The sequence below is a fragment of the Atta cephalotes genome (genome assembly GCF_000143395.1).
Source record: "Atta cephalotes unplaced genomic scaffold scaffold00006, whole genome shotgun sequence".
Lineage (NCBI taxonomy): Eukaryota > Metazoa > Arthropoda > Insecta > Hymenoptera > Formicidae > Atta > Atta cephalotes.
The window spans coordinates 6,231,818-6,254,872 of record NW_012130070.1 but is presented as its reverse complement, the minus strand read 5'-3'; the positions used below and the strand labels follow the sequence as shown (position 1 = coordinate 6,254,872).

Sequence of the window (23,055 nt, the reverse complement as noted above, 5' to 3'; positions counted from 1 at the left end):
TATATGTATATATATATGTATATATATGTATATATATGTATATATATATATATACCATATATATAAAATATATATATATATATGAAAATCTTTTCGCGTGTGTTTGCCATTGAAGAAAATAAGGAAAGAAGATTTTTACACAACATTACTTACAGCACATTCCTTCTTGGGAGTGTCGGGTGGACTAGCTATGCTACCTTCAGATCTCATGTGTAAAGAACTGCAACTTGGACTCGGTGATAGATCACGCGTATTGGCAGTAGTGCTAATACCGCTCGGTGACTGTGATGGATCTCTCGTCAAGCTGCTAACCAAGGCACTAGTGTCGCTCTGCGTTGAGCCACGACGTTGCGATGTTATACTGTCAACCATCCCTCCTGACACTTCAAAAAAAGAATGATAATGTATCAAAGATTAAGTTGCATGGGAAGGATATATTCCGAAAATACATTCGGATATTCAATTCAGATGACAAGGATATCGATTTCTCACCTTATTGGATAGTGACAGAGCAAGATGTTTACAACATTTAGAGAATTCATTCAGAAAGAGTTCAAATCATGCAGATTACTTCGTGCGAAACGTGTATAAATTAAAAGTTTTTGGACAAAAGTTTCAAAGGATATGTGTCTCTTGATATTAAAGTGTAAAAATAGCAATACGAAATCTTACTAATACTATTTGCGATAAATCTCGATGTAATGTAAACTAAGATAGGGTGAATTAGCGTGTATATTAGTGACCTTACCTAACGGGGAGAGGCCGACACTTCGGGGGGAGCCGCAGAGTACAGGGCTGCTACTCATACTTTCTCCCCCTCCTATCGCGCTTCTCCCACCTAATAATTTCGATTAATTGTATTTTTGTTGTGTCGAGTTGTCTTAATGTCGCGAAGCCTTACTATTGTACATTCTTGAACTGCGTAGTAAAAAGTTTACTTTGTGCGTATATAATATGTAATTAATCATGCGTATGTAAAAAACGAAATGATGTCGCGTCATTCTAATTGCAATTATGTTATCGCATGCATAATATTTACTGATGTCATAATATTTACTGATCAATACGAAGTGAATTTTATCGTGCCAATCCTATATGTAAAGTAAATAGTGATAATGTTAAAATAGATTTTCGAAAATACAGAATTTGTGCACTATTCGATATCTTTACAACTCCAAATAGGATAGGAGAACGAGTACCTGGTGCGTTAGCAGCAGGAGGGAAGAGACAATTGCCAGAAACGGCTGGCTGTCGACTGGACCCAGCTAAGATCAACATTACTAATTTATTATAACTAATCCAAATAGAGTATTTAATAGTTAATATAATTGTCTAAATTTTTTTCTATTATCTATCATATATTTCGTAATAAAATTACTATGACAAATATTATTTCTTTTATTCTAGTACACAATAAAGAAAAATGGAACATAAATACATAAAATATTGCCTTACAAGTATCAGCGTCCGTTCTCACAGCTTCTGAAATAATTTCATTTTCAAAGCAACTGCCAAATTATACAAAAATACACACACGGATGTATAATGTTAGAAATAAATTATGAAATAACATTTGATAGAGTCAGTCCAATAGAGAAATGATGATCACACAGTATTCAATAGATTAACAAATAATCCATACGTACCGGGTATTGGGACTGGACTGGAAGAAGGGCTGTGAAATCTTGGTGACCCACCTTGGGGATTCTTTGGCGAAGAACTTCTTGAGGTTCGCCGCGGAGTTTCCGGCGGTGTCGCTCCGTTGCCATTCGCGCGGCTTTCTCCCATCGCTTTTACTAACTCCTTCACAGATACGCCCACAAATTCAGAGAAATCTCTGAAAATCATAAATAATACGGATTAAGATGGATATTTGTATATTAGATTTAATTTTAAATTAAGGAAGAATTTAAGAATTTGCAATTTATGAAAAAGAAGCAATCATTATGACTTAACTTTTATCAAAAAAATTGATAAAAGTTCATGCGCGAAATATTAAAAGGAATATTTTAAAATTGTATAAATGAATTCTTTAAGTTGAAAAAGTTGTATTTTATTGAAACATTAAAGATTTATCAAAAGATTACTACGTATGCGTATATAAATACCTGCCCGGTGAACTTCTTTTCTCTCCATGGCATTTATCATCTCCTCTTAGCCACTTTTGAAGAACGCTAAATTTTCCTCCACCACCTTCTCTTTCTCGTTCCTTAACTACTCTTTCCTTGGAATGAGGTTTTGAGAACTTTGGAGTACCATCAGCTTTTTCTGGTGTGAAACGTTCGCTCCCTAGAAGATATACATACATATTTAGTAAATATTTGGATGCAACAAGTTATCTAGATTTATTTTTACGATTATATACCTGGCGAGTCATGTTGATTGTATGAGCCAAAAACAAATGGATTTGTATTGCAACTGTCAATGGATTCCGCTGTATCCGGGGTATAGTTTTGTGTAGTAAAATTGAAGCCTTCATGACTAACAGAAGGAACGGAAAAATCAAAACCTTTATTGCTCGGAGAAACAGCTGGGTCCGGTATCATCGGCTTTTTCTCGATCGGATCGTTCTCTAAATCCTGCTCAAGTTTCATATAAATTACGTTGGTTTGTTTATTAATCGCAAGCGACCATGCTTCTACACTTCGATTCTTATCGAAGCAATATTTCGCCACTGAATCGTCATCAATGCGTACCCAAGTTCCTTCGTGATTTACGCACTGTAAGAGATGAATCATGAAGTATAAAAGGAGAGATGCGGGTATTTAACAGTAATAGATCAACTTACATATTCTTGCACGGTCACCGTATTTCCAAGTGCTAACATTCCAACAGGCGCACTTTTCAGGTTCGGTTTGCTTCTAATATTATGACCGGAAGCTCCGCATTTCACGACTATCATACTTCTTCCGGCGTCAAAAGTCACCGTCTTTCTCTTACTGGAAGAATTAAATTAGGAAATAGTCGAAAATAGATGACATAAGAGACATTTCTTACGTACTCATCGCTAGCGTTTTCAGGACGTTTTCGCAGAATAGTCTCCTTAATAACTTGATCTAAAATGGATTTTGGTTCTTCTACAGGGAGAAGCAGAGTTTTTCCTAAATGTTGATTATATTGCAAACACCAAGCCTCAAGATGACTACTATTACAATATTCCTTGATTGTCTCTGCGTTTAACCGTAACCAAACGCCATCGTCGTTATGAATCTGAATCAGACAAAGGAAGGAGAATTTATTATCATTTAAATATTATATTCGTCTTAAAATGTGTAGAAAAATAATTTAAATTAAAATAATTTAAATTAAAAAATTATGTGAGATAAGAATACAAGAGAGATGTGAGACAAGAAATATTTTTCCCAATTTTGTTTTCTCAATATTTTTGATTTGATGAGAGAAAATGTATATTATTTTTATTTGTTCCTCTTTATAACAAGTTTTTATAAAATAAATTTAATATCAAAGCTCTAATAATTAAAGCTTATTAATTACCTCATCAACGAAAGCTATAGTGCCATTAACCGAGACGAATCCAATCTGTTCGCTTTGCAGCGATGGATGAGCTCGTATCCTTAAACCGGCACTATTCTTCGCCACGAATTTTCTGAGTCTACTTGGTTGAAGCTGAGGTTTTTTAACAATGTTCTGAGTGGGTGGTTGCATGCCTTGCGGAGGTTCCTTCACCTCGACTTTGTAATTCTAAATAAAGTGGAATTAAATTAGCTTACTTAAAGTCTATTTAAATTTAAAGTTAATTTTACTGCAAAAGTAGAAATTAAAGTTAAATTCAGCTTAGCTCTGAATATCGTGAGTATCTTTGGAAGAAATGTTTACGTACATCTTCCATGTTGTAACCATCAACTGTAATCATCAACGAATACCAGCCGACGGTGGATGGTGTCCACGTAGCGCTATAGCTTCCATCACCATTAGGCCTAACCAGCATACTTTCGCTCGCTCTCTTCACAGCGGGTGACATGAATCTCAGTTCCTCGAACGAGTAATTCTGATAGGCTTTCATGATGGTGATGGCGTAGAAGCACATTTTGTTGCTGATGGTCACTTCGTACGGAACGTCTAAGGATGGTTGCGGATGACCACCAAATGTCATAGGGTCTGCTTGAGAGACGCGACGGATCTTTCTGCTCTGATCGGAATCCATGATATCCGTTTTATCGGTCGGCACCGCTTTGACTTCAATCTGCAAAATGATTTGCGTCTCGACATATCGTAACTCACCGATGCCGTGCTTCGCATCGCGAGATATCCGAGAAGAAGAAATACCTTCAATCCGGGCACATGCACCACTTCGCCATATTGATCTCTCGTGAGCACGGTGACGATGGCCGGCCATCCGCATCTCATTTCTTCTCGTGAATATAGTGCCTCGCATTGAGAGGGATCCACAAAGCTGTCTGGTTGCAACCATCGTGCGAGTCTGCCACCGCTGGTGCCAGCAGAACAGGAGACAAAATCGCGCAGGAATAGACGTTCGTTCGAATGACAACTGAAAATAACACGCATGCGGGATTTAAGAAAAATTAGAAAGGCATGTTCTCTATGTATTGAGAATTTGTTATATTTGTTATATTGTTAAATCTATTTACGCGACCACAATTGCATTTAAACTTTGATTGATTCTTTCTATTCTTTCTATTGCAGTTCGAAATTTATTACACGTACAAGAGAAGATTTATTGGAGCGTTGGACGCGAAAACTTAATAAAAATCTGAAAACTTAATAAAAATACAAAGTCTTTCATTCTGAATATAAAGTGTAAAATTATATGTCTATTATTATCATAGCAGATTTTCAAAATGCGTTTTGTCTAAAATTTTAAATTATTTAAGTAATTTTCAAGAAAGAAAGAAATTATGCACACAAGAAAATTATGTACTTTACAGAAAATAATAATATGTCACTTAGTAGGATAAAATATTAACAAAATTGCTAAACAATTGCTAAAAATGTTAAACAAATGCATTTTGTTTGTCTCTAGTTAAAAAACATAATGCACTTCGAAATGTCTATGTTTTTTCAGCATATAACGATGAAAAAATGCTTATAATATGAGTCTTTTAATACTGAATACTACGCCATCTCTAACTAAAAAAATACTAAAAATACATACTAAAAAAAAAAAAATTTGAACATGCATTTTGAAAGTCTCCTCAATATATTTTAATAGTTAAACAGTGTAATATAAAATTAATACACAAGAGTAGTGAATGGAGAACTTTCGCAATTTTTAGTTCTTCGTTAATCTTAGAGTGAAAAAAATGAGTCATTGTTGGAAGTCACGTTGGGAATACAAGACTATCGTATTGAGATATATCGGAGTATAAACGTCACGAAAGAATTTGCGAGGGCTCGTCTTTATTACAAAATTTTAGTCTGAGTCCATCATGAATACAGAGGACGGGAACGAGTAAGTATGGTTCGTTAAAACGAGTTTGAGAATCGCGATGCCCCTAATTGGTTGGTGCCTCGTATCGTGATCCCGTTCGGATGGATCGCAAAGTAGAGGATGATGCTCCTCCGTCAGCCAGACAATCGTCGCTTCCCCATCATTCGGACTCGTCAAGCTCATCCCTAATAAGGTGCAATCACACCGCGGTTCTCCTCTCTACAATCCCGTCAACGTGAATCGCGTTTCGCCTACCTATCTACATCAGACAACTCCGCGTTTTTACCGTCATTATAACCGGTATTCTGGAAAATCACTCGCGTGAGAAGTCTCGCGAGAGTTCGATCATTACGCGTATCTCCGTGTGAAAAATAAAGATCTAATTAAACGTGATGAAAACCATGACATTTTCCGCGACGACTCTTCCACTGCTGATAAATCTATTAATGCGTCAAACGCAATAAGCATGAACTTAATTAAACTCCAGCATGACAAACACTTGTGTGTGTAACTTTATATCAGATCTTTTTTATAAAAAAAAAATCTGAATGTTCGACGAATTATTATACGGTTATAAACGATTCCTGAAATTAAAGAACTTTATGGAGTTTTTAAATTCAAACTATCGAAGTAAATAAATGTGTAATAGAGAAGAGTGAGATTCATGTTTATATTGTCCTTCTTGAAATATATTCAGGATTGCAAAATTCTCCTATATAATTTCATAACTTTTTCTTGATTTCCAAACAAAATTTCATGATCTTTCTTGATATTTTTAATAATTTTTTAAAATTTTGTGTATTTCTATCTTGATTTAGAAATCGTTAAATATTTTATTGAGAGTAATTTAATATAACAATGTAAATTACTATTAATGATGCTTGCATTTAATTGTTAAGTTGATAGTATTCCAAAACTGCTTTGGTATGAAATTTTTTTTAAAAGAGAGAAAGAATTTTAATTTTCCAGAAAATTTTGTAAAATTCTCTGACTTTTCGCTTTCATTTTTCTGACATTTTTCTAATTATCCTAATTTTCAGTTTTGTGGCAACTCTGATATTAGAAGTTGTTTTATTTCATTTCAACTCATTTGTATAATCAATTTTTGGGATCGTTCCAACGTATCTCATTCCTAAGGTTCCCTTAGGTCAGAAGGCGCTAAACTGTGATAATACCTCGAATCATGACAACGAGGTACCTCGGGAGTTCGTGGTTTGCGGTATCAAACCATGTAACGAATGTAATTTTCGTTCAGTCAGATATAAACGCTGCGGAAGCGGGATGCATTCGCCATCGATCATAGTCACGAAAAAGATGAACGAGCGGCACGCCAAAGATAATAGACGCTAGAGGAGGACGAGCCGGCATAATACACGAGAGATCGTAGCCGAGACCGGGAGAATCGAGAGCGTGCGGTTTTAAAGATAGGTATTCACGTGACATACAGCCAGTACGTGACCATTTCGGAAATGGGCACTTCGCGGCACGACGTTGCCGCCGCCACTGCCGCCACGTTCTTCCCAGTTTGAGGAACGCGTTATGAATGAATGGACGACGTCGTGTACACGGCAGAGAAAGTGCGCGGAGCCGAGGGAATTCGCGCAATTTCTCATGGGAAATTAAATGGTCGGGTTTCCGCTCATAAAGCGAAGAGCTACGAGACGGTAGTAGCGCATTTTAGAGAAACGTTATCTACTGTCATATGAAGAGCGACGTGGTGCGACGAGAGTGATGGTCGGCTGTCCTCCAAACCAGGCTGTTTCCGTTTTTATGGTACTCTCCCCACATCGTGTATTTCCGGCACCGGCAACGATATGTGGTCGGAGACGATGACTCGCGCTTGCTTTTTACTGCACGCGGTGTATCTTCCCTCGCTCTCTATAAGAAACCAGTAATCGTAGAGATTATCCGCGGTTGTTGAATCACAGAAAAATCGCGAATCCCCACACAAAAATCCTTGCGGTATTCGTACCTCGTGGATAACTGTTCTTCCTCGATTTCACTTGCGAAACTTGTACGTAAGGATAAAGTTTCGATATTTTCAAGAAGCTTCACGAAAGTTCACGTATCAGATTCGAAAGTTCTCTTAGTAACTTCGAAATCCCTTAGATAGTAAGTTTGATAACATTCCTGAGATAAAAATTTCATTTTTGTCTAATACTATACAATGCATGCGTCATAGATACTGAAAGGATGTGTACATTAAAATGGAAAATTTAATTTATTTGAACAAAATTGTTAAAAAGATAAATAATGATAACCTGCTCGTTATTGAAACACAAAATCAATTATTGTATATTAAAATCTAAAGACGAATGAATTGAAATATTTTACATATAACAATAGAATTTAATATTTAATATGCATTAAAATCAAGCGAAACTAGTTTCAATTTTACAAAAAAGTCTTCTTCAATCGTAGATATTACAAAATTAATACATGTATAATTGTCGATTAAAAAGTATATTTACATTTAGAATATGAAGTCAATATGTATTATAAAAATTTCTCGCAGTCATCTTGTTAAAATTATTAAAACTTTAAACCATTTTATTCAAATAAACTAAAACGATAGAAAATTGAAAGAATAATAACTGCCCTTAAAATTATTTACGAGCCAAATGGAAAGACGGGTGAAATATTTTTCGTAATTTTACTTTTGAAAATCGGAGTGTGACACTTATGACGAAGTGGGTTTACTTGTAAGTAATGGTCGCAAAATTCCATGAAGATTGCTGAATACGCAGAGTACGTAGAATGAGCAAAGCGATTTATCTGTGTAAACGCGTTCAACTAAAATACAATACTTAAATTCGAACATTCTTTTTCGACATATATTTATATGAAACTTTTTGTTCAGAATTAAATTTCCTATAAAATCTCAAAGTCTGGCTGGAATATTCAGGCATATTGTAAAAATGGACTTTAATATGTTTGAAATTTTTTGTTTAATTAGGCTTTAAAGTATTTATATTTGTCAGACCTTCTAAGAACTTACACTTATTTGTTTGATAATTGATTACATATTTCTTCAAACACAATGGTTTAATGTGTTCATTATAAGATTGGGTCACGTAAAATTTGAAGACCGATTCTCGATCTTTGAAAAATTCGAAAAAAAAGAGGAAGACTACATTCAGCGAAAAAAAGCAGCTTTGCAATTGTTATAAAATTCTTGAATATGATTGGTTTATACATTTAGATTCAGTGAGGAATTAAGGGCAAGACTAATCACATTAAAGAATAGCTATGTTCAGCAGAGAAAACTAATCAGTTAGCCAACGATATAAAAGGCTAATAAGAGTCAGAAAAAAATCTCCATTGTTCGTTATTGAAACGAACAAAATCAATTATTGTATTAAAATAAAAATCGGCCAAATACGAATAAATTGAAATGTTTTACATATAATAATAGAATTTAATGTTTAATATGCATTAAAATCAAGCAAATCTAGTTTCAATTTTATAAAAGTCTTCTTCAATCATAGATAAGTATAATTAAAGATAGATATAATAAACAAGAACCATAAAAAGTAAAAAAGTTAAAACGCTACAAATTACATGTTTCGATCTTATATTTAGACCCTCTTCAGATGTACAAAAAATTTTTTCCGGCGCAATAAAAAAACATTATTCAAAAATTAAGAAAGCGACTGTTTCGTTACATAATGAGTGTTAAAACAGAGAAACGGAAAATTGCTCATCAAGTGATTGGTTGACTTGCGAAAATTTCTCGTTGTTCTAGAGAGATCGTAGAGAAATATAAAAACGTTATAAATTATCAAAACTAAAAAAAAAATTTTTTTTAAAACAAGTATAATACGTCTCTCTGTAAAAACTCACCTCAGAGTCTGACAATTGAGAAAATCCATGTTAATATTTAAAAAAAACCGTCAAATTTTGATGTTAAAAGAGGTAAAAAAATTAATATTACTATTATAAGTGTGTAACGTCCAATGTATAAAATAAAGAAAAGAAAAGCGTCTAATGTTCTCAACGGATTCAACTGTATTACGATAAATCTTTGCAATACAAAGTCACACTGTTGTTTATTATCGGAATGTATGATTTATGAAGACCTTCTGTCTCTGTCTGTAAGTTAACTGACTGTTATTCTGTTTTTTAATATTAAGCATTTCTGTGACAAAGTGTTTATTATAAATCGGTTCTTCACTCAAAATTTAAATTTTATTCCAATCAAAATCATGACCCAATACGATCGATGATCTGTTATTACCGATTTAGAACTGGTGTTCCATCGTATATGATTTCGATGTTCTGAAATTCAAGTTTTCAGCTTCCTCTCCGTTTGTCCCACGTAAGATGCATCACAGTCATTGCAGTTTATCTTATAAACATTAGATTTCGAGAAAGAGTCCAAAGGATCTTTATGTACTTTGATAAATTTCTTTATTTGTATTATAAGAAATCTTGATATCACTTCTATTGAATTGTTTAAATTTTTCTGTTAAAATCGTGAGGAACGGTGTATTAAGATGGATTAATTGATTCTTTATTGTTCTCTAAGTTATTAGTTGTTTAGAACACTAGTTCGAAAATGAAAATTTTTTAAGTTTTCCTGACTCTTATTAGCCTTTTAGATCTCGTTGTCGTACTTTGAGCTTAAAAATCTTGTTATTTCAAGTTTTTTATTCTAATCAATTAGCACTTAGTGATTCTTTAATATAATTGGTTTTTGTCTTTAGTTCTTCATAGGCTCTAAGTGTAGGAACCAATCATATAATATTAAAGAATCACTAAGCGCTAATTGATGATTAGTTTTCTCTTTTAAACGCAGCCAATGATTCTCGACTCGCTAACATTGTATTTCAAACAATTTAAACTCGTAAAATATCCTTACGTACTCTTTAAAACTTTTAGAGTGAATTATCACTCCGAAGAGTGAAATCGCACTCTCTTAAATCGCACGCTCTTAAAGATTGAAAATTAAGCCACTCTTTTTCAAGATGAATTCAATTTTCACTGTTTAGAGTAAGATTTCACTCCTCTAAAGAATTTAGAGAGCATTGTAATCTTTTTGAATAAATCAATTCAGCATAAATCAAAGAAAATAAACATTTCGCCTTTCTTTTAAATTTAATCTAAAAATAATTATACTTTTTTCATCATAATAATAATAAATAGTGAATTTGGATTAATAATATTAATAATTCTTAAATTACTAAAACTCTTAACATTTTTAGCCTTAAAGTTATTCTTTAGTTTTCAAATGGCTAATATCTAAAAGATTTTGAATATAATTTCGAATATGGAAAATAATAACAAACTTTAATAAATATTTGCAACAATCAGATTTAGATAGAATAAACACATTCATGACGATCTATTATGAAAACGATGAAACTCCAAGGTTACAAGCTCTGAACATGGTTTACGCAATTAGCATCCGTGATAAACGGGGGTCATTGACGTAGCCCGAGGATCGGAAGTTGGTCAAGGTCATCTTTGCAGGTGCGCTCGATGGTGTTGGTTAACGCATCCGAAAATTGATGACCGCTCTCGCAAAATTCGATGTTGGCTTTTCTGGTGAACGTAACGGATCCGATTCCGAAGAAGGCACCGTTCTGTCTTCTCAAACTTGATGACGAGTCGTGCCCTGACGTTTATCTTTCCGAAGGCCGAAGAGGGAGAACGCGCGGTGAGAGATGGAGAGAGCGAGTGGCAAAGCGAGTTGAGTTTCATGGATCTATGGTGGGGAGCAGACACCGATCGTGTATGCCACCGACCACAACAGTTTAAAAGCAACCTCCGTCATGATCGCGTCAGCTGGATTCTAAGTTGCCCTATCACTTCCTCTTTTTTCCTCATTTTCTTCGACAACGAACCGACCGCGCGCGTATCGACAGAGACAGGCCGTTCGAGCACAATTGCCTGCCAGTTTCCTTTCATGCAGCATGGAATGTTGATCGTTACAGATCGATAAAGGAAAGAGATGAACCTCCCTTTCCGTCTGGACGCGAAATCGATCGGTGGAGGAAATTCCAAGCGGATAAAGAATACAAGTGTGTGATACTTGCAAGCACAGTGTTTCCAAAATCAATGAATCGATAAGTTCATTTGAATCGCTTCGCGCGAATGTGCTATTCTGCAACGTGAGTGATCGAATTATGAAAGAAGCGAGGAATCACTGCTGATCAGCTGGTGATGATCTAACCGCTCGATCAGGGATCATCGAAATGAGTGCCAAGCGAAGAGTGTTCAGCGCCTTGGATGAGCTTATTAAATGTGATCGTGTGATCGTATGCTCAGTGTTCCTATGGTATCTCACGTTCCTAATATGCATCGTCGAGGCCAGCAATCCGGGGATATGCGTCATGAACGGCTGTAACTGCACCGTTAAGGCGCATCGCTGGGTTACCATCAAATGCGTCTTCTCTAAGGAACAGGCAAGAACACGTTCTAACTTAATGTTCTAACTTGTTGCTGCTGTCAGAGCGGTAATTTTGCGTTGGTAAACTCTAAAAATATCGAAGCGACGGGAAGGCATTCAAATCGAGATTATAATACTATTCTCCTTTTTATTACATTTCCTTGAATAAAAATAATTTACGAGCTTAACGATAACATGTAATGCTTGTAAAGTATAAATCCTATCTAAAAAATATAAAATTTCTAAAGATTAAAGTTCATAAACATGATACAGTTGGGCAACTCCAAAGAATAAAAATATCGATCTTTTGTTTTATCAAATTATCGAGTTAGAAAAAAATATTTTTTGATACTTGAATGAAGCATCGATTGATCGTCATCGAAACAAAAGTAAGCAACAAATATGTATCTTTAAAGTTATCAAAACGGGACTGTTTTTCGCGTTCTGTAAGCATAATGTGATTTTCTATGATATTTACGCGGTTTGCGCGAAGTTGTTTATTTTGGCACGTATTTGCTGCTCTGAGGAATTGAGGAATTGTTAATGCACGATAGTGAAAGTTTGCCGTAGTCTTGAGAGACTTGGATTCGCCTTCCACGCGGGATTAGCATATAAATCATTGGCCCGTGAAGACGGTGGGAATCGCATGCACGCACACGCACATTCGATACATGCGAGTGCACGCAAAGTGCATGCATACCGCTGAAATAAACCCATAAGCGATCTAACGTTAAATAACTGCGAACTGATATTTAAGCCTTTTTCCATATCTGCATATAATATCTTGCTAAATAAAATCTCACCAGCTCGTAATAAAAAAAACACATATATAAATTGACATGTTTAATATTATTTTTGAAGCTACAAAAAAGCTCACATCTTTCTCTATAGATATTTCCATTAATAAATCTATAATCCTTTTGCATTCTAATATTAATGGTAATGCCCTGTTTATAAGAAATGAAACAATTTTGGAGAAATACAATAGGAGACACGTAGGAAAATGAAAGAACGTAGGACGCGTCTTCGGGTCTTAAATCCGTCCCTGCGAAACAGGCTATAACTTGTACTTGCCATGTTTCTGCAGGCGCAACGTACAGCAGCCATAGCTCCACTTGCCGTTGTCAGCTGCACTCAGCTGGATACCATCCGTACAACCCATACAACGGCGTATTACGCTACGCGCTTCGTAATTCACGCGAAGTTTTCGACAAGAGAGACTTGAGTAGAAAACGTGATAAAACTATCGTACCGAACTGTCAGTAGCGATAACTTGCTCGAGTACAGCATCGTAAGGGGAGAAATATAGAGTAGCATCTCGTTGATTTGAGACAGATCTGAATTGATATGTTCGAAATTGAATATCGCAAAAATTTCAATGATATATGTTAAGCATTACGGCGCGTAATTCGATTTAGTTTCGAATATAAATCTTACGATGCGTTATAACGTAAATCTTTAAACAAGATGGTACATCATATGAGTTTCTGACGTAGAAAATTGCTTTTATCACAAAAGATTAATGATAACATGGTTCGCAGAAATATGTATATAATATTAAAAATTGCAAGCTGTTCCCTTTCACATTTTAAAGATGTGTAAAAAATATTCGATTCGTTTTGAGAATAATAAGTTAAAACTGATATTAAAAAAATAAAATTAAAAATAATTACATTTTGGCTCATGTAATAGGAATCATATACCTATATTAATTTATTTTACGCTACTATATCAATTTACTATTACATGTAACATGAGAGCACATAATAAATAGAGCTGATAATCCCGAATTTTTCCTCGAAAGGGAAGATTAAATTTCTTGTACGCTTCTTGACCGCAAACTGGAGTAGGCCTATTTCCTATCTACGCTACGATCAATCGTTCACATAGAAACACAAACGGAAACCAGTTTTAAGGGGCATTCACAGCACTGCCTTCTCTCTTATAATAGTCCGACGCACTGTCTAAAGATGTTATTAAATCGTTTCGTTTCATTGCTTTGTCGCATTCACTATTACGATCTTCGGACTGCTTCGTTTTAAACATGCTTTGAATAATCGGCGATGAAATAGACGTAATATAATATTTTTTTCTCATGGAATTTCTTCATTAAATAATAAATTAAATGTAATTATGAGAGCTAATTAATGAGAGCGACAAGCAAATTCATAGATATATAATATTTATTAAATATTATCCAAAGATATAAAAATGTCTGATTAATAAATAAATCATTTGTAGTGTGTGTAGTCAAATCGTCATTTATACTGAAAAAAAATCTAACAAATATGTATAAATATATTCGGTCGCATGTAAAAATCTAATTAAGATCAATATTTTTTATTAAAATAAAGATAATAATTCGCTCGTATTATGCTAAGCAAAAATATACAAAAATTCGATCTTGAAATTAAATTTGTGAGTTTTTGAATGAATGTATAGGTTATCAATTTAATTTCATATCCTTTGTTAGCTCGTGAATTGACCAATATTTTTTTTATTTATTATTTTTTATTATTTAATATTTTAATTTAAATTCATTAGTCATGCCAATTTACATAATTAAATAAAATATAACTGATACGATTCTTTTGTGAATTTTAATGTTAAATTTTTAAATCATTGAGAGTGAATTTTATCTGTCCGATAAACGCCTGCCATATTAAGCGTGGGCGTGACGCACAGAGTAACATGCACCCGGTATCCTCAGCAATTGACACACAGCAAAATGACTGGTGTCGATGAATCAAGTCGATAATACGTCTTCATCCCATCCCTAAGAATAAAATAATAAACGCGATGCCTAAGAGCCATTAGTTTTTTTTAGAAGGCCCTCTAAAAACATATTTAGCTTTCAAGGATGATATAATCGGGTAGTGAGAGCATTGACCAAACAAGTCGTGACAAGTCATTTTGCTTGCTCGATGGTGTCTACAGAAACAACAATTGGCAACGTTAGGTCACTATTATACTACCGGACGGCAAATACTTGATAATCAAATCAGATTCAGCCACGGCGTCACTTATCATTCCAACGCCATTAATTCCATTTACCAGCTTCGCCGCGTGGTAACAGGCTGGCAACTCCTTGCCGGCTCGTGCAAGTTCACTCGAAACAAGGACACTTTAATTCGATCGGCGGAAATAGCAAATCAAGCGGTGATCGAATATTGAAATCATGGCGATTTCAGAAGAGTGCAGAAATGTGTAATTTCTCGCGTATTTTCCTCGCGAGGGAAATAATGCAACGTTTCCTCTGACGGTCATTTATCCCGTCAATAAAAAGTAATTGAGTTAAGCAAAGATGAGTTCATACACGATCGCCGGTCTATTCGCCGCTATCTTAGACCACAATCATATTTACTAAAAAAAAATACGACATATATATTCGTCATATGTCATATAGATATTTATCTTCGCTTATCTGACATTCGTTTATCTCTCGTACTTTTATCGTAATTTAAAACAGGTCAGACTGTAGAAGTAAATTTATCTACCATGTTTCAAAAAGTCTAAAAACTGAATTGAAATATTAAAAAAATTAAAGCAATGTATTTAGCAATGTATCGACATGTTACATCGCGTCGTTAAATCCGATTACAACTTACAGAAGCAATTCCTCGCAATGATCCTCGCGCGATACGTGGAAAGATTTCCGACAATAGCCAACTTGCTTGGCACTTTGCACGAGTAGATCGACCCGATAGGTCTCTCGCATTCGTCCTCACGCATTCGGTTGAACCTAGGCGATTTCCGGCGCATGCAATTTCCGGTCGGAGGGTCCATTACGACCAAAGTAGAAGTACGATGCATTGTCCGAGCCAGATGCTTCACGAATATTTTTTACTCCGTCCGTTCGAAAACTTGGAATCTATTTCACCATCGTCTTAAGTTTAAGTAATGTAATTACCTTTTCACTTCGTTCCAATTTCAATTTTAGAGTCGAACATTTTAAAGAAAACTTTCTTTTTATTATCTTTCATTTTCTTAACTTAAAAAAAAGTATCAATTGACGTTAAGTAACGGTAATAATAAAGGAATATAGGATTTCTCATATTTAAAGGACTCATGAATTGCATCAGAGAACAATCGGTTGTGAATTCAATGCTGATAACGCCACTGCAGATTTCAAAGACTTCATCTTCAGATGCATCGTGCTATGCAAACGCCAAGATTTAATTCGAACGGTCCACGGCACCGTTATCCGGTGGTCGTCGACCCGAAATTACACGTGGAAACAACAATTAACGTTGGCGCACCACGTGCTGGCCACTGCGCCGAAACAATTTCGGCGTGGCAGCAGCAGTTTAGACGTGCGATTTAACACTCACGGACCCGTTAATAAGCGGCGGCTTTTCCCGACTAACTCGATTACAAGCCGATCGCGCGATTATGGTTGGGGAGGCGGGCTGAATCTGTTAATGTAAATCGGCGAAAACAATGCGCCGCCGATTAAACCGTGGTTGCATGTATCTACGCTGCTGGCCCTTTCTGCAACGGTCTAGCAACGCCTCTTTCTCTCTTTCTCTCTTTCTCTCTAATTCCCCTGTGAACTCTCTCCGTCTCTACCTCCCTCTCTTCCTCTCGCCATCATAATCATCTCGAGTGGAGCAAATAAACCTAACAATCGGAACTGGAAAATAACATGTCGCGTGAAATCGTACGAGAACGATAGCGGCACTTAGGACGGAAACGATGCCACCAGATATGCGCGCGCATCTACGTCCGCACGCACGTTCGACGACCTCGCTGTAGAAATACAACTTGTGCTACGCGCAATTATTTGTTAAATTTATGTTTTGTAATTATCCATTCTGTATTCTGAGTTTGATCTATCTTCATATCCGCTTTTGTTCCACTTTTGCGCTTTTATAACTGTAACTCTTTACTCTTTCTTTCTGGTAGATGTCAGAGCAGAAAATTTTACTGGTTTTGTCCACTCGTATATTTAACTTTTCTCGCTTAACTCTGTAGTTTTTATTTTTGTAATTGATGCGCAAATCAATTAAATTTAAAATATTTTTTAAAAAATTAAAAATATTATTGTTGTGGAATTCAGAGAAACAGAGCTGCCCTGATTCACAAAGTCGAAATCAAGTTAATATTGATTGATTTTTCGGATCGTTTAATTTGATAGTAACTATGTTTTCTATTGATCTTCGAGAAAGATCGATAATTTATCAATTCTGTATCAATAAAAAATGTCGATCTTCTTTCGAAGATCAATAGAATATATCTAGTAGATATTAAATCAAACGGTCCTAAAAATCAATTGATTTTAAATCGAAAAATTTGTGAACCCGGGAGAAGATCTCCAAAAATAAGGGTGTGGGAGGTAATGTATCGAATTTTATGACATCGATAGAGGACAACGATGTCTGCCTCGTCCTCGAAGACGGTCGCACCTCCGCGGTCTCTTTCATACGCCTCGCTTCTACTTCAGCTGCCGGTGGATTAATAAATTGACGGCTCACGTGGTTGCTTAGGGTCCAAAGAACGATGCGAGGGTAAAGGCAGTATGGTGGGAATTTTGTGAGGACAAAACCGCGCCGCGATAGAACGCCGGGCCGATCCTCGGTTCAATTTATTCACAATAGGCCTTTTCAACGAATTACACTCTGGTTCACAACGTATCTCTCCGGTCGGGGTGTCAACGCGAGAGAGCGTAAATGATGCGGGTTTGGTTTGCATCAGCGGGAAGCGAGAAATGTTCGGAATAATCTTACGTAAATCGACGTTTACAACTTTCTGACCCTTGTTTGAGCGAATAGAAAATGTTAGCAAGCGACACGTGGGTGTGTATATTAGAATTTATATTGTACGGCAAAGAGTAGGAAAGTAGCAGTCGACTATGAAATACATATGGGGATGCATAAATAAGTATGGTAATTACGATAATCTACGAGCAACAGTTAATATATTTACATCTAAAGATCTCGATGTATTATTTGTACCATGTTAATGCAAAAGATTAATATAAAGTTACATAGCGGCAATTTCCGAAGTAAAATAAAAAATGTATATTCGTGTATGAAAATGGTACGATGATTATCGTAAGTTTACAATAAACTATTTAATCAATTTCAAATTATTTCAAAATATCTCGTCTTTCGTTTACAGTAATTTAATCTCTCTGTACCGGCCGTCTATTGATTAACCAATCAATTGTGGTCAATAGCGACCTAATTGAGGGGAACATTTTCACATGGAAATTCGACGATCGCCATCTGTAAGTCATCATCATTTCCTGTTGCAATTTCGATCTACCTTCGAGCGCCCCAGCGCAATATTTCACAATTAAAATCGGCAAACATGCAGCCGCGAGCGTCGATTCAAAAACAATTTCCCAGCTTCATACTAACCGCACCTAGTGAAGAGATGCGAGAGCGAGAGAATTTTATCATACTCGTGAATCTCGGAGCCACGCTCTCTCGCCGACATCCTATCCGTCGGCCCCGATAACTTCGATAACCCAATAAATGGCTCGGTGGAAAGGGAAGATCCGGCACGATCTCGATCGCGCCATTATCACTCGCGGCTCCCTCCCTCCCTTTCGCGACTCGTGCAACCCTACGATAAATTATTTTAGGATGGCTGCAATACAATACATGCACGCGCAGCCGAGAGTCGATTGCGGTTTGCCGGCTTTGTCTGGAGAATTTGCTCCGGGGGCGTAGATATAGCTCGACATCCTGCTTCGTTCATTCGCAACGATAACTCTCTCGTTCTCCAACCAACACCTCCCCCCCCCTCCCCCTCCCCCTCTCCCCGCGAACCCTCACGAATTATCGCGATTTGCCACACGTGCGAAGTGCCTCGCCTATCTACACAAATACATCCTTATGTACATGTTACGCGCGAATATATACGGCGGAGACCGACAATCGCGTAAATATGCGCGTGCACGGTTACGTTCGTTCGATCTGGATCATTTGCTGTGTGTCTTCCGCGTTGCGTTGGAAACTGTAGCAGCGTAATCCGGACATTCCAATGAGTGTGCGCGCAAGGGTGAACGGGTTAATGTTAGAAATGCCCTGCCAATCTCGTTGCATGTTTAAATACAGAGTGTCATTGTCCTAATAGAAGATTTTACACTTGAAAGAACGAAGAGTATCAAATTAAATCTCTTCGCTTAATCAGCATGTAACGCCAGACAGGCCGTTGTCATCGGATAAAACAATAGTGTGTTAGAGATTTCCTCTCTTCTCTCTTAATAAAGAAGACAAAAAATCTCTCAATAAAAATATCTAAAATATAATAATAATATAATAGTAATTTACTATAATACATTCTCTATAATTTTGTACACTGAGAAAAAATATAGTCAAATGTTTAGTTGAATACTGCCAACTAAATATTTATTAAATATATATTTATTTGATACAAGAAATGTTAATTTGATTTGAACAATCATTCTTTTTATTGAATAAGTATTTATTTATTATAAGTAAATGTTTAGTTGGCTGTATTGAACTAAATATTTATTAAAATTGATTATATTTTTTTCTCAGTGTAAGACATAATTTTTAAAATATTATTATCTAATAATTATTCTCTAAAATTTTGAGGGTAAATTGTCACTCTGAAGAGTGAAATTTTACTCTTACAGACTAAAAATTGAACCACTCTTTTTCAAGCCTGACGCTGAATTTTCACTCTTTCTAAAATAAGATTTCTACTTAAAAGAATTTAAAAAATAGTCGAACTTTTATCTCTTTATTAATCTATAGTATCTCTCATCTTATCTATGACTGCACTTTAATCTTCTTTAGCGTAATTATATATTTATTAATTTAATTGAAGTAAGAAGGAACTCGTTCTCCAGCAATCGCGTAAAGCAATCGTACAGAGACGCAATCGATAAAATGTCCTCTGGATTCAATGTAGCGAATGGAGATACAGGAGATATAGATCGCGGGAGATTAAAGCGATAGAAATGAAACGGGAGCGATTGCTGCGCGCGGCTAGCACGTCGCACTTAGCAGATCGCAGGCCATCCAGTACCCGGTGTGCTGCGGCAATTAACCGAATTATCCCTTGACGCGACCCGGCCGAGGCCCCCGGCGGAATAATGGCGCTCGCTCGCTCGCTCACATGTCGGCAAAGGCAAGCATATCCTACCGTGGCTACATATGCGAGGGCGAGTAGTAATTTCATCCCGTGCGAAGCGTACGGCGAGAGAAGGCAAGTGTCAGTGGGTGCATCGCCATTCCGCGAATTAACTTCCGGCATTCCCCGCGGCGATCACCGTAATGCTACGCTTCGAGCTTCGCGAATTTCGCAAGAACGAGGTATCACGGTGGAGAATTTTGCGTGATTCTGCATGATACCTTATTTCGCACGAAACGTTATGTACGGCCAAAACTATCAAATATTAATAATGTTCTCCAGAAAGATAGAAATTAATGATTGACGGGAGATTGTGGATACGATTAATACGATTACATTTGATCTATCAAATGTAATAATTAAAATATATCTAAATAGCATACTTATAGCAGAAACGAATAGTTTTATTGTTCCTTCGATTTGCAATAAATTCTGATCTCTTTGTCAGTTTATAATATAATTTTTTAATAATTTAAAATAAATTCAATAGCTTCAGGAATAATGAACATAAATTTGTCAAAAATCTGGAACAATTTTATTACCAAATATAATATTTAAATCTGATAATAATGCACTAACGAGTCACGAGGTAATTAATCGGAATTGTTTAACAGTCGCCATTAGAGGATACGAGAGAAATGCATAATTATAATTTCGTTATGTCAGAGAATAGTATTAAATATTCAGCCTCACTGCAAAATTATCCGTAGTATATCAATGAACATATCGGATAATGTAAAATATTTTATTTCTAAATTAAATTTTTATTTTCAACTCTGAACTTTTTAATATCAATGTTATATTCTATAGTTAAAGTATTCTATAGTTTAAAATAATTTCACAATTTAAAAGCACAAACATTGTTGTTCTCCATTATCTGTCGTCATTAAACATTCTCCGTTTTTTCAATTAAAGAAGACTTATTACGACCAGTTAATTTCGATGAAGAGAGTAGACGATGGCCTAAGAGATCTCTCTTCGTGCCAGAGTTTAGAATAACTCGATTGTGTCCTCCTTTCGTTCACCTCGAACTAGAACTAGACACAGTGAATTGAGTTATTTTTATATGTCGGAGACACCCGGGTTGTTTCCCAACTGCGTCAATTAGCCATGGCACAACTTCGACGGTGACGAAAACAGAAACTTAAGATCTTCCATACAGACCTCCCTTGCCGCGCACCTTCATTCATTTCCCGATCATCTCTTGACACCTCGATAAACGGATTTAGACGTCATAGATGACGAGAATTGTCGTTGCGACGAACGTGGAGGGAACATCATCTGCGTTTCGATTAGCACTTCTATTAGAAGTTAATACGTCGCTCGATGATATACGGCCGTCAAATATCCTCGTTGATTCCAATTCAAATGGCGGATCTTTGATGTACGTGATCTGGCTGCCGTGAATTCAACACGCGAAATCGACATGCACGACACGTACTTCCAAGCTGCTTAATTATTTATCCATTCGACGCAGTGCGCTTCTCATCGCATAATTTGGAGGTTGGTTGTACTTGATAATAGTGGAGGAATGTCGAAGGCTACGCAAAGAAATTCAATAGAAAGGTGCTAACTTATTTTCACACATAATTCATCTTACGTAACTTCTCGTACCTCGTCTTTTATTTTTATTCATCCTTCATCCATGTCAGTCATAATGCACTGGCTTAATTACAATTTTCTTACTACCTTTTCTCATAATTTTCAGTACAAAATCAAACATTATAAAATCTTAATATAAATTGGAAAAATTAATAATATATTTTTATTTTTATTTTCAATGAGAAAATAAAATTGAATGTAAGAAGGAAATTTGAAGAATCTAGCGAGTTTAAATAATTAAAATGATTCAGATTAATCCTTGTGTGTTTTTCTCTGTCGAGATGAATTCAATATAAAGAATTTCGCAATATATTTGTATTTTTATTTTCAATATGAAAACAACTTTGATGTAATTTATAAGTATTACGAAATTTGAAGAATCTAACGAGTTCAAGTAATTTAAACAATTTAGATTGTATATTTCTCTCTGTTGAGATGAATTCAATATAGAGCAATCCTTTGTGGCAATCCTCCACATAGTTTCTCAAACACTCAAAATAGATAAAACATAAGATTATAAACAGCATTAAAAATTTGACAGGTAAATTTTTGAAATTTATTAATTTATTTCGTCGTTATGTTCAAATATATTATCTGTGTTGTTGAAGTATCATACTTTCAAAAAAGATCCGATATACATCTATAGTATATTGACAAACATTGTCGATCAATAGTGATCGATCACGTGTATACTTTTTCAGATGTAACTTGTTGATCCTCGGTAGATCTGATTTCGTACAATAATCACACAGCCACTCAACAATTATGCGGATACGTGTAGTTTCATATATTGTAATAATGTAATTAAAATAAAACGATAAGACATTTCACCATATCTAGAGTCTTCGTAAAATTTTTTAAAAATACAAATTAATTTTAAAAATTAAATTACATTAACAAAATGAGAAATGTATTTCAAAATAAGCTGAAATTAATTAAGAGTTGACATGCGGAAATTCATGCAGCGTTCCAGCATCATTTCCTCTCGTGTTCACACTGGAAAGACTATAACATGCGTGCGAAAATATTTTAATGTCGGTATAAACCTCTATACAAGTTTTATTAGGCCATTATAATAAGTAAGAGTTTTCGTGATCGTTTTCATCCGTCATGTACGTGGCGTTCGGCCAAAACTATCGAGTTTTCTCGATACCGCAGAACGAAGTCGGTTACCACAGAACCACAGTTCGACGGCATTCGCGCAATCCAGCTAAAGTGGTCTGTTCCCTTTATTTCCGCTCCGATGCATTCCGAGCGAGCGCCGGTCGCGTTGTATAAGTTGAAATAATGTTTCCTCGCGTGCGCCACGACGACGATGTGACCCTTGCGATTCATCGATATTCTAGACAGTCAGCTTTCTTGAGATTCCCTTCGCTAACGGTATATGTACTGCAACCTCCGTTGCAATTCATGTTACAATCTGCCAGAAAGCAACGCTCCTTCGATATTACGAGTCTGTTTCTGCACACAACAATGTTGCCACATACAATTGGATAGCTGATCAAATAGCGCGATATTAATTAACGTGTTCTCTCTCTCTCTC

General features: G+C 35.7%; 2 protein-coding genes across 2 annotated transcripts in view; one reads left to right on the top strand and one right to left on the bottom strand.

Moving 5' to 3' along the window:
* LOC105626861 (E3 ubiquitin-protein ligase highwire-like) overlaps nt 1-5,593 on the bottom strand; it is a 12,766-nt gene extending 7,173 nt beyond the window's left edge. Inside the window, exons 1-13 of the mRNA XM_012208153.1 lie at nt 5,490-5,593; nt 4,288-4,510; nt 3,842-4,204; nt 3,496-3,702; nt 3,002-3,210; nt 2,789-2,939; nt 2,366-2,720; nt 2,109-2,289; nt 1,647-1,837; nt 1,456-1,482; nt 1,200-1,265; nt 749-838; nt 154-383 (exon numbers count right to left, since the gene is read on the bottom strand). Coding sequence (XP_012063543.1) covers nt 154-383; nt 749-838; nt 1,200-1,265; nt 1,456-1,482; nt 1,647-1,837; nt 2,109-2,289; nt 2,366-2,720; nt 2,789-2,939; nt 3,002-3,210; nt 3,496-3,702; nt 3,842-4,204; nt 4,288-4,510; nt 5,490-5,593 — 2,397 coding nt within the window. The remainder of the gene's footprint in view (nt 1-153; nt 384-748; nt 839-1,199; nt 1,266-1,455; nt 1,483-1,646; nt 1,838-2,108; nt 2,290-2,365; nt 2,721-2,788; nt 2,940-3,001; nt 3,211-3,495; nt 3,703-3,841; nt 4,205-4,287; nt 4,511-5,489) is intronic.
* A 6,014-nt stretch (nt 5,594-11,607) lies between these two features.
* LOC105626788 overlaps nt 11,608-23,055 on the top strand; it is an 18,287-nt gene continuing 6,839 nt past the window's right edge. Inside the window, exon 1 of the mRNA XM_012208084.1 lies at nt 11,608-11,817. Within this exon, the coding sequence (XP_012063474.1) occupies nt 11,608-11,817 (210 nt within the window). The remainder of the gene's footprint in view (nt 11,818-23,055) is intronic.